Here is a 10,697-nt window from a genome sequence, read left to right on the forward strand (position 1 = left end):
TGGGGGGGAGCAGATCAGATGGTGGGTCCTCACCTATCAATGGGGTTGGGGGGGAGCAGATCAGATGGTGGTCCTCACCTATCAATGGGGTTGGGGGAGGTATTTAGCTCACAGGAAAGCCTGATCCCACTTGGCTGGGAGACTACCCTGCCAGGGACCCATTAGCACCCGACTGAAGCCCCATCCCAAGGAAATACCCTCAGGAGACTCCAGGCAAAGGCTTCCTGCCCAGGCCAGCAGAAAGGACAAGGTCAGTGGTGTGGAACAGGGGGGCTGCTGTCCTCCCCTCAGAGCAGAGGAAACTGAGGCCCAGAGAGCCCAAGGGCATGTTGCTGCTGACCAGCATGACTGGGCTAGTTTGCAGCTCTCATCATGCCACCTTCAATGACAAAGAAAGGTGACATGCAGGGACCTCAGAGGACATCCAGCCCTGAAACTTATTTTTAAAGCTGGCTGCTGAGCCTCAGGGAAGGGAGGCTACTGGCCTACGGTCACACAGTAAGGTATCGGCAGAGGCAGGCCTAGATTTCAGGTCTTCTGTGCCCGGCCGCCACCCTGCCATGTCAAGTGGTCATGACCTGAGTCAGCACCCCCAAACAGCCCAGCCACGCCAGACATGACCACCCCCCGAGGCCTGCAGGCACAACCTGGAATCTGACACCAAACTCTGGTGCCTTGGGTCCCAGAGAGAAAAGCCCAAGCTGTCAGCTTAGGACAGCAGTGTGGCCTCACCCATCAAGGAAGGTTTTACACCAGCACACCTGGCTGGAACTCAGCTGTATGGTCTCAGGTGAGTTATGTAATGAATCTGAGCCTTAGTTTCCCCATCTGTGAAGTGGGATTAAAATACATGACCCTAGAAGTTACCTTGGGGACTAAGCATTATAAAGTGCCCAGAAGGGGAAGGGCTCTGTCCCATGACAGAGACAAGAACTGGTACCAGCTCCCTCTCGTCCCTGTCATTCCTGCTGAAGAATAACCTAGGCCATAATCCCACCTCCTCCCCCAGTAAGGTTCTGTCTCTTTTGGGGTCCACAGGCCTAGTGTCTGTGCCTGGTGCTGCTCCATCACAGCCCCCCACATGCCTGCAGGTAGTCGGTCTCTCTGAGCTGCTCCTGTCCCTGGGGTGGGCTTTGTGCTGGGGGCCATCTGGAGGCAGCGGGCTTCAGGGTTACATAGGTGGCATCAAGGGGTGACTGAGGGCTCCCTCTGGCCAGGGCTGGGGTCCATCCTTTGGGGACCAGCGCTGGCTCCCACCCTGCCTGAACGGCGGGGCCGTACCACGAGGGCGTCAATGAGAACCGGGCTGGCTCCCACCCTGCCTGAATGGTGGGCCATACCATGAGGGCATTGATGAGAACCGGGCTGGCCCCCACCCCAGGCCCCCACCCTGCCTGAACGGTGGGCCGTACCACGAGGGCGTTGATGAGAACCAGGCCGGGCCCCCACCCTGCCTGAACGGTGGGCCGTACCACGAGGGCGTCAATGAGAACCGGGCTGGCTCCCACCCTGCCTGAACGGTGGGCCATACCATGAGGGCATCGATGAGAACCGGGCTGGCCCCCACCCCAGGCTCCCACCCTGCCTGAACGGCGGGGCCGTACCATGAGGGCATCGATGAGAACCGGGCTGGCTCCCACCCCAGGCTCCCACCCTGCCTGAACGGTGGGCCGTACCACGAGGGCATCGATGAGAACCGGGCTGGCTCCCACCCCAGGCTCCCACCCTGCCTGAAAGGCGGGGCCGTACCACGAGGGCATCGATGAGAACCGGGCTGGCTCCCACCCCAGGCTCCCACCCTGCCTGAACGGTGGGGCCGTACCATGAGGGCATCGATGAGAACCGGGCTGGCTCCCACCCTGCCTGAACGGCAGGGCCGTACCACGAGGGCATCGATGAGAACCGGGCTGGCTCCCACCCTGCCTGAACGGTGGGCCGTACCACGAGGGCATCAATGAGAACCGGGCTGGCTCCCACCCTGCCTGAACGGTGGGGCCGTACCATGAGGGCGTCGATGAGCTCGTCGTCATGCCGGCCCTTCTCCACCAGGGTCCCCATCTGACTCCTGAGTGTCTTCACCTCACTCGCCAGCACCTTGTTCCGAGACCTCACGCCCTCACACTTCTTTCTCAGCTCCTCAAGCTCTCTCTGGAGGGCGTCGCGCTCACCGGCAAGTTTCTGTAAATAGAAAGTGAGGGCATGGGCAGCAGGGCTGTGTGGGGCCTTGGCCACGTCTTCCCTGGCTCCCACTCTGTGGCAAGGCCTGGGGCTGTGCTGGGGGTGCTTGCTGAAGGCCACAGAGCCAGTCACTGCAGCCAGGGCCCTGGGTCCCAGCCCAGGCCTCTCAGGGACATCAGGTGGCCAGCAGCCCCCACCCTCGCCCCAGCACATGACAGCACTGACGAATGACAGCACTCCCCACCTCCGCCCGAGACGCGGGCTTCCTGCACTTGAGAGGGAAGCCGGCCAACTGCGTGTGTCCTCCAGACAGCGTGGCCAGTGCTGCTTGTGAACCTTCCCACGCTGGGGAAAGGAGAACAGCCGCACTTCAGAAAAAGTGCTAGGCTGGGTTCCCACTACAGCACCTCGCCCCACCAGGAGCCGGAATGAGAAGGGAGGGTCTGTCCCCACGTCCTCCGTGACCAGTTGGCACGGCTCAGTTTGTCAGCTACCAGCTGGAAACTCAGCGCAGCACCTGTCTTTGGAGTCTCTCCCTCACTCACCCCTTCATTCCAAGGGTTTCCTGAGGGCTTACTATGGGCTGAGTACTGCTTTACAGATGCCGGGGGACAGCAAAAAGCAAAACAGTCCTTGTTCTCAAGGAGCTGACACCCTAACGGAGGAGACAGATGACACCACATAGTGACAGACGCGAATCTGAAAGCGGGAAACAGTAACGTCGAGAGGGTGGCCCAGGCTGGAGTGCAGTGGCATGATCTCGGCTCACTGCCACGGTCAGGGAGGCCTCTGCACAGGTGGCATCTGAGCAGAGATGGAAGGAGGGAGGGGAGGGCAGAGGCCCTGGGCAGAACGCGCGCGGTGGGGGCGAGGCGAGTGGACCCTAGAGATAAGCTGGAGGCCCGAGGAGGAGCTCGGGCAGTGGGTGACATCCGCTGCCTGGTCCCGAGGGTGACTCGTTGCTGGAAAAGTGTTTTCATGTCCTTGGCGAAGTGAATTATAGAAATGCGAAGCAAACATGAATCCACAGGATGCAAGCCCTCTGCAGGGGGCACTCCGCACCGGCTGCCCTCCTGCCTACACACTCCAGACTCCCACGGGTGCCTGACAGAGGGAACGCAAGCAGGAAGCCGTTTCCTTCCTCCCGCCGCTGCAGCCTGTGGTCAGTCCAACTGCCCAACATCATCTGAACTGTGCGAGCGCGTATGTCCAAGTGAGGTGCGTCTGAAACCCATCAGCTCCAAATCTCAGCTCCCTATCTCCCCTTGAACCCACCCTGCCTCCCTTACCCACCTGCCATACTCCCTAGAAGCCCTTTAGGACTCTTCCTCCCCCTCTCTCTTCCTTGAGCCCCGGGAAGTCTGTGCACACAGCCCCCGGTGCCTGGCCCTTCCACAACAGTCTACCGTCTCGGCGAAGGTCCTCGGTCATCTCCAGGATCACCACTCCGCCTCCCATTCCGCTTCCCACCCATTCCTCCTCTTGCTCCAACCATGTGACCTTTCAAAACGGACAGCTGAACACCTCCCTCCACAACTTAAAACCCTTTGGTGGGCTGGGTGTGATGGCTCACGCCTGTAATCCCAGCACTTTGGGAGGCTGAGGCAGGTGGATCACCTGAGGTTAGGAATTTGAGACCAGCCTAACCAACATGCTGAAAACCCGTCTCTACTAGAAATACAAAAATTAGCCGGGCGTGGTGGCAGGTGCCTGTAATCCCAGCTACTTGGGAGGATGAGGCGGGAGAATTGCTTGAACCGCAGAGGCAGAGGTTGCAGTGAGCCGAGATCATGCCACTGCACTCCAGCCTGGGCGACAGAGCAAGACTTCACCTAAAAAAGCAAAAACAAAAACCCTCTGGTGGTTCTCCACAGCCTTCAAGACACAGGCCAAAAGTCCCGGCCAGCACAAAAGGCCCGCAGGCCTGGCCCTCGGTGGTCTAGAGTGTGGGAGGTGCAGCGCGGCCAGGGTCACAGCGTTCCTAACACAGGGCCTGGCCCAGAGTCGGTGCTCACAGGCAAAAGTCTCCTGATGGAAAGGCAAGGCCTCACGGTCAGGTACCTTGCTGCCAGGGCCACGGAAGTGGGCCTGTCGTGTGGCCTGCCTGCACCTCTTCCTGCTGCTTCTGCTGCCTTCTTTAAAGCGGCCCCCACTCCCCACTCTCACGGCAAGTTTGGGGAAGCTAACTCATCCGCCAAACCTTGGGGCAGGTATCTGAAGCTTGACCAATCAAAACACCCTGTACTCCTGGCCGCAGGGATGGACCCAGGGATGGCCACATGACCCAAGCTAGACTGAAGACACTCAGTTCTAGGACTTTGTTGGAACTATTTGGACAGAGAAGTCCTTTGTCTGTGGAGGCTGCACTGGAGGGGGAAGCTGGGACCAGCCAGGGTCCCTGTGGAGGAGAGCGGCGCCAGCCCGGGAGCTGGTGGTGTGGCCAGCAAGGCCCCGCTCCGCATCTGAAGCCAGGCCCCTTCTGGATTGTTCGTTCATATGGACCGATAACGCCTCTGTTGCTTAACCCCGGTAGAGTTAGAGTTCCAAAGTGCCCAGTGCAGCCAGTGAGACGCGGCCCCCAACGCTGAGTGCAGCCTGCCCACCTCTTTCATCAGCCTGGGACTGTCCTCCTTGAAGCCGCATCCAACCCTCTCACACTTCTGGGGCCGTGACCGTCTCCCTCTCCCCTTTACATCGGGAGAATTTCAGGTGCAGCGTCTCCGAAACAGCCAGGATGGGGCCAAGCAAAGCTGATTGAATGGGCTCACAGTGAGGCCCCAGTCAGGCACCTCAGGCTGGTTTGACAGGATGTGAGGAACATGCGGAGGTGACCCAGGTCCCCAGGCGACTCCTGCCTAGAAGGGTGGCTCTGAGCCCTGCAGGCAGCATTGGGACCTCCCGCTCCCACAGCCCGGCTGGCTCCTCCCTGGGCAGCGTTACCTCCAGGCCTTCCTGCTTCTCCCTCTCCAAGCTGCGGATCCTCAGCAGGTGTTTCTCCTGTGCCGACAGCTTCCGTGGGTCTGGGCACACAGACAACTCATCGCTGCCTGTTCCTGCAGGCTGGCTCCGGGCCTGGCCCAGCTGCTTCTCAAGCTCTCGAACCTGAGGGTGGTAAAACCCGTCATTCACAGTGGGTCTGCAGCCAGCCCCTGCTACTCACAAGTGATCAGAGACCCCACGGACTGAAGACGGAACCGCATCTCCAGATGGCTGTGGAAGCCCCACTGGAGGAGGACGAGGGCTGGGGCGTGACCTGAGCTAGCACAGCGGAAGGCACCAGGCAAGTTCAGCTTAGAAAAAAGAGAACATCACTGTCTCTCAGGGGCTGTCTGAGGCTGGGAAGCACAGCTGTGGCCCCAGGAGCCTGGGAGGGATAGGATGGCAGCTCTCAGTTCAAGAAAGTACTTTCTTATTTCATTTGTTTAGAGACAGAGTCTTGCTCTGTCGCCCAGGCTGGGGTGCGGTGGTATAATAGTGGCTCACTGTCATCTCTGCCTCCTGGGCTCAAGCAATCCTCCCGCCGCAGCCTCCTGAGCAGCTGGGACATGCCACTGTATATAATAATTTATATATATATATATATATACACACTTATATATATACATATAATTTTGTATATATACATACACACAAATATATATATACAAAAATTAAATTAATTTTGTATATATATATTTTTGTGTGTATACATATGTGTGTGTGTGTATATATGTACATGCACATATATATATTGTAGAGACGGGTTTCACCATGTTGCCCAGGCTGGTCTTGAACTCCTGGGCTCAAGTGATCTGGCCACCTCAGCCTCCCAAACTGCCAGGCAAGGAGGAACTTTCTACTGACAGACCACCTAAGACTGGGCAGGCCCCTCAGGAGGCGAAGGTCACTTACAGGAGGTACTGCAGAGGTTACGCAGGGTTTGGAAGCAGAGAGTGGCTCAAAGCCTCATGTACCGTGTGACCGCAGATGGGTGGCCTCTCTGAATCTCAGCTCCCTCACCTAAGAGCACGCCCTGCGTAGCACTGTCATGTGAGGCTGTCTGAGCCTGGGAATCCTCTGAGGTTCTTGGACTGACCTATCTTGGTGCTCATTCCAGATCAACAAACTAGAGTTCTAGGGGAAGGGCCTCGGCATCTGCATTTTAAGTGCTAAGGTGATTTTTAGGATTAGGTAACTTTGTAAAATCCCAAGACGGTCTACGTGAAGCCATCAACACAGCCTGGCCCGCGTGAGCTCTCGGCAAGTGGCGGATAGATGTCATCCCACAGAACAATGCCCTTATCGCCCTGGTAACCCTGGGGTAGAAGCAGACAACTCCTAGGGTCCTTCCCACCCTGGTTTCTGCGTCAACGCAACCAAATGGCGGAACAACGCTGGTAAACTTGAGCCAGGAAAGGAAGCACAATTGGCTAGGCTCCCCGGCCAAGGGCGGGGGCACGGCTTTGGCAGCACCCATCAGTGCCCTCGTGTGTCGCTGTGTGGCAATTCCGCTTAAAGAACACTGTTGCCTTTAAGAATTCGACATACAACGTAATAAGTTGTTTTGTCTTCTTGCGGCCAACACTGTGTGTCACCCCATTTCACAAGTGTGAAGATGAAGACAGAGGAAGATGAAGGGATTTGCCCAAGGCCACCGAGCTGGCAGACCAGTGGGCAAACCTCAACTCAGGCGTCTACAACCCCAAGGCCATGCATGGGTCATCATCTGCTTCCTGGAGTTGTTCCCCCTCTATGTTGGCTTCCAGGACCCCACGGCAGACACGAGGACCAAAGCCACTGTGACCCTTGAAGTCCCCGGGAACAAGGGTGATACGCTTGGCAAAGAGTGGAAATCAGAGCTGCTCACGGGCTTCTCAGTCGAAGGGAAAAGGTGAAAGAACCACACGTAACCTTCACGCAGTGCTCGCTCCGTGCCTTACAAGTACCGACTCAACTCTCCCAACAACCCTGTGGGGTAGGTACCGCTGTTATCCCCATTACACAGATGAGGAAACTGAGGTACAGAGCTAAAGAAGCTTGCTTGAGGTCACACAGCTGGTGAGCAGAGAGCTGGGATTTGAATCTGAGCCGCGGGGCTCCCGAGCCCCTGCCGCCAGCCTCTTTTGGAATGCTCCAAAACATTCAGATAATAAAGAGGGAGACAAGGCTAAGTTTTATTGGGTAATTAAACTTTCAAAAGACTACAAGCATCTGGACAAAACTGAAAAGCTTACAACAGTCACGCAAATTTACACGAACTAGGAAAAGAAGATGCCTGGAGTAAAAGAAATCAACCAAAGGCGCCGGCGTTTGTGCAGCCCCGGTGCCTGGCGTGTGGTGTCATGTACGAGCTTGTTCATTAACTAACAGGTTAAAATCAGGCTGGCTGGCGAGAAGGTGACACACTGTGAGACCTAAAGGCCTTTTCTGGGTACAGTGTGCTGAAGTCTCTAAGGGGCCAGGGCAGGTCTTTCTGGGATGTTCTAAATCCTTAGAAGTCTGATGACTCACCCACCTTGCTTTGCAAAACGAGAATTTGTTGAGCCCGACCCCTCCAGGTCCCCGGCAAGGACAGGAGCTGCTGGACATCGATGCCTTCCCCAACCTCGCTGGCCAAAACCTGAAATAGGGCAGGGCCTTCAGTGTGGCCAAAAGAGAGGACTCCAGCAGACCCTGGCGGGGCTGCCTTTTTACAAGCACACTTGGAAGCAGACTTCACCTACACAACCTTCTTCCATCCCAGAGCGCAGCCCTCCAAGATCAGTCTTCCATGTCCCAAGGGCAGCTCTCCCTGGGAAAGTAGTGAACCCATCATCCCTGGCACTTCTTGGCAGTGCTTAGAGCAACCAAGAAGCCGCCGACCACGCCCAGATCGGGCCCCTTGCTCCTGACCTACTCTGGGACTGCTGAGCCGCAAAGCTGACCGACACCTGCTTCCCTAACCCACTCAGCTGTCACCTCGAGCTGAGCTAATTCTGACTATGGGAAGCGCATCGCCACAGAGCCCTGCCCTCTGTGAAAAGCCACAGGCAAGTGGACCTCTGAGTGCAGCAAAAGGTGGGCTACTGAATGTCAGCTGGGGCACTGTGGTCCAGGAAGGGCCCAGCTTTGCAGCTGTTGACGGGCAGCACTCTCCCAACCTCAAGGATCTGCGGCAGAAACAATACACTCAGCCTGTGACCTGGGCCCCTCTGAGGCTGTCACAGAAACCCCACCCAGCACACCAAGCCTCTGGCGCTCGCCTCCACAAGAGAACACTGTTTTGGAAATCTGGGCCAGTCTGAGTGGTTGCAGCAGGGAATTCACTATGTAAATAAAAATAAATAACGAACCAGCTGGGCCTGTGTCCCAAGTCTGAGCATTTTCCTTTGAAAGGGTCCTCTAATACACAGTAACCTATTCATGTTCTGTTACAGACAGCGGGGCAGAAGGCAGGGCTTGGCAGCCTTCCAAGTTAAGGGTGACATTAAGGGGAGACCCAGGATCTACTGGGGCACAAGGAGTCAGGGAAGGCTTAATGGACTCTCCCTGGGTGGACTCAGTCCAGAGCAGGGCAGGCATCACAAGGGCATGTGTGCTGGGGGTGGGGACCGAGGGCTGGTGGGAGGAAGGACTGGACGTGGAGCCTGACCCAGAGCAAGCAGTGTGCTCACAGGGCTGGGCACTCAGGCTCCAGAATGGAACCCACGGTGCCAGCCATGTTCTTCCCAAGTCCAGCCCCAGCCACATAAGAAGCCCCAGCCCTGGCTCTGAAAGACCTTCTGCGCCACCCGCAGCTCCTGCTTCACAGACTGGATCTGGTTACGGAGGTCACTCATCTTCAAGGTGGTGGCTGCCAGCCTGTCCTGCAGGGCCTTCACCTCTGGGGTCTCCCGCTGTGGGGAAGGACAGGAGAGAAAGTAGTCACTATTGCCGACATGGGAACAGTCACCATAGCCCCCATCTACCCAAGTCTGTGCCAGGCACTGTGCTGAGTGTTTGACATGGAGTGACTCATTCAATCCTCACCAAGTCCTGTCAGGTAGGTTCTCTCATAGGTAGGCCCCTCATAGGTGCAGAATGGAGGCTGGTGGAAGGTCAGTCCTCCACTTGGGCTGACTGGTTAATCAAGGTGGAACCTGGATTTGAATCCTGGCAGCTTAGCTTTGGGGCTGGGCTTTCTGCAGAGCGTTGCACACACATGGATGCAGGACTTGCCCTAGAGGTGGGGCATCTGCAGAGAGCTGTGGCACCACACGTCCGACACCTCCCGGGTGTGGACCCTCCGCTGTGCTCAGAGATCCACATCGAAGCTAAGCCACCGTCACTCGGAATACAGAGGAAACCCTGTTATTCCCAGAAGGCAGCCCAGCGTGCAGGAGTCGCAGCACCCTAATTCAGGGCCGCCTCTCCCAGAACTGTCAGCTTGGACCTTGGGCTCTCTTTCCTAGCAGTGACCACTGAACAGAAATAAGGACCCATTTTAATTTCCAAAAGCTCATCTCTGTGGCTTGAAGAACTGCAGCAAGCCCATGAAAACTGCCTGCCGAAACTCTCAGCAACGTTTTTTTTTAACCCACTGTTTTATTTAAACTATCTGGATAGAAATTTTTCTTAAATGTGCTGACTACTTCTCGGTCCTCAATAGACACTCCCGTGACTCACAGACATTTGACGAGGGACCTTCAAGGTCAGCCCATTCAAACCCCTTTCTTGATGAAAATAAGGTCCAGAGAGGGGAGGCAATTTGCCTTCAGGCTTCAGCTGGTTGGGGTGACACAGGTGGGATCAGAAAGAACACTCGTCCTTCTCCTGCCCTGGCTGACTCTTCCAATTTAAGCTGCTGCTACTGCTGGGCACTGTGGCCGCAGGAACACTGGTTGTTAGGCTGAGCATCCCAGCAGGCAATGATGCCGGGGCCCTCTGCTGCTGCCCCACAGGGGAGAGGGGCTGAACTTCACGCAGCAGGGCTGGTCCTGCAGTGGCTTTCTCCAGCAGGCATAAACAAAGGCTCCTGTGAATGCTGGTGTGAAAGACAGATCCAAGTATACTGGGTCTGGAAAGTTCCATGGCCCCAGAGGCTCGGGGCAGCCCAGCTGAAAACCAGTGGCCAAGAAGCTAGACAGGGACACCTGGTCCAGAAACCCCGGCCTCACCCAGCGTCCTCATCTATGGAATGGGTATAAAAACACTTCCCCATTCCACTTCCTCCGAGCACCACCATCGGGCTAAAGAGAACAGCCAATGTGAGCAGAATGTGCCAACTGGGAACTTACATGAGACATAAGCACATTTATGTTCTGTGCTCTTCCTTCTGCCTGGCTGCCCGCCATCCCTGCACACTCTGCTGGGTGCCTGTCTCTCCTCCTGTTAAATGTGTGGCTTTGAATCTGCCCTGGGTTGGGAAGCAATGCTCCTCCACCCCCTGCCACGCCCCTGCCCTTCCTGTCAGATCTCCAGTGCCATGAGCCCCAGTGACCCTGACCTCCGGGGTGGCCTGACCTCGGGGGTGGTCTGACCTCGGGAGTGACCCTGACCTCGGGGGTGACCCTGACCTCGGG

The 10,697-nt window shown here is 56.8% G+C and overlaps 1 protein-coding gene across 4 annotated transcripts in view; it reads right to left on the reverse strand.

Moving 5' to 3' along the window:
* The window catches only part of CCDC13 (coiled-coil domain containing 13), a 63,615-nt gene that overhangs the window by 31,243 nt on the left and 21,675 nt on the right, over positions 1-10,697 (reverse strand). For all 4 annotated transcript variants that reach the window (XM_032264228.1, XM_032264227.1, XM_032264226.1 and 1 more), the window contains exons 6-9: positions 8,916-9,032; positions 7,673-7,777; positions 5,119-5,280; positions 2,002-2,178 (exon numbers count right to left, since the gene is read on the reverse strand). In XM_032264228.1, coding sequence (XP_032120119.1) covers positions 2,002-2,178; positions 5,119-5,280; positions 7,673-7,777; positions 8,916-9,032 — 561 coding nt within the window. The remainder of the gene's footprint in view (positions 1-2,001; positions 2,179-5,118; positions 5,281-7,672; positions 7,778-8,915; positions 9,033-10,697) is intronic.

This window comes from Sapajus apella, unplaced genomic scaffold (assembly GCF_009761245.1).
Source record: "Sapajus apella isolate SASKATOON/1434 unplaced genomic scaffold, GSC_monkey_1.0 scaffold143, whole genome shotgun sequence".
Lineage (NCBI taxonomy): Eukaryota > Metazoa > Chordata > Mammalia > Primates > Cebidae > Sapajus > Sapajus apella.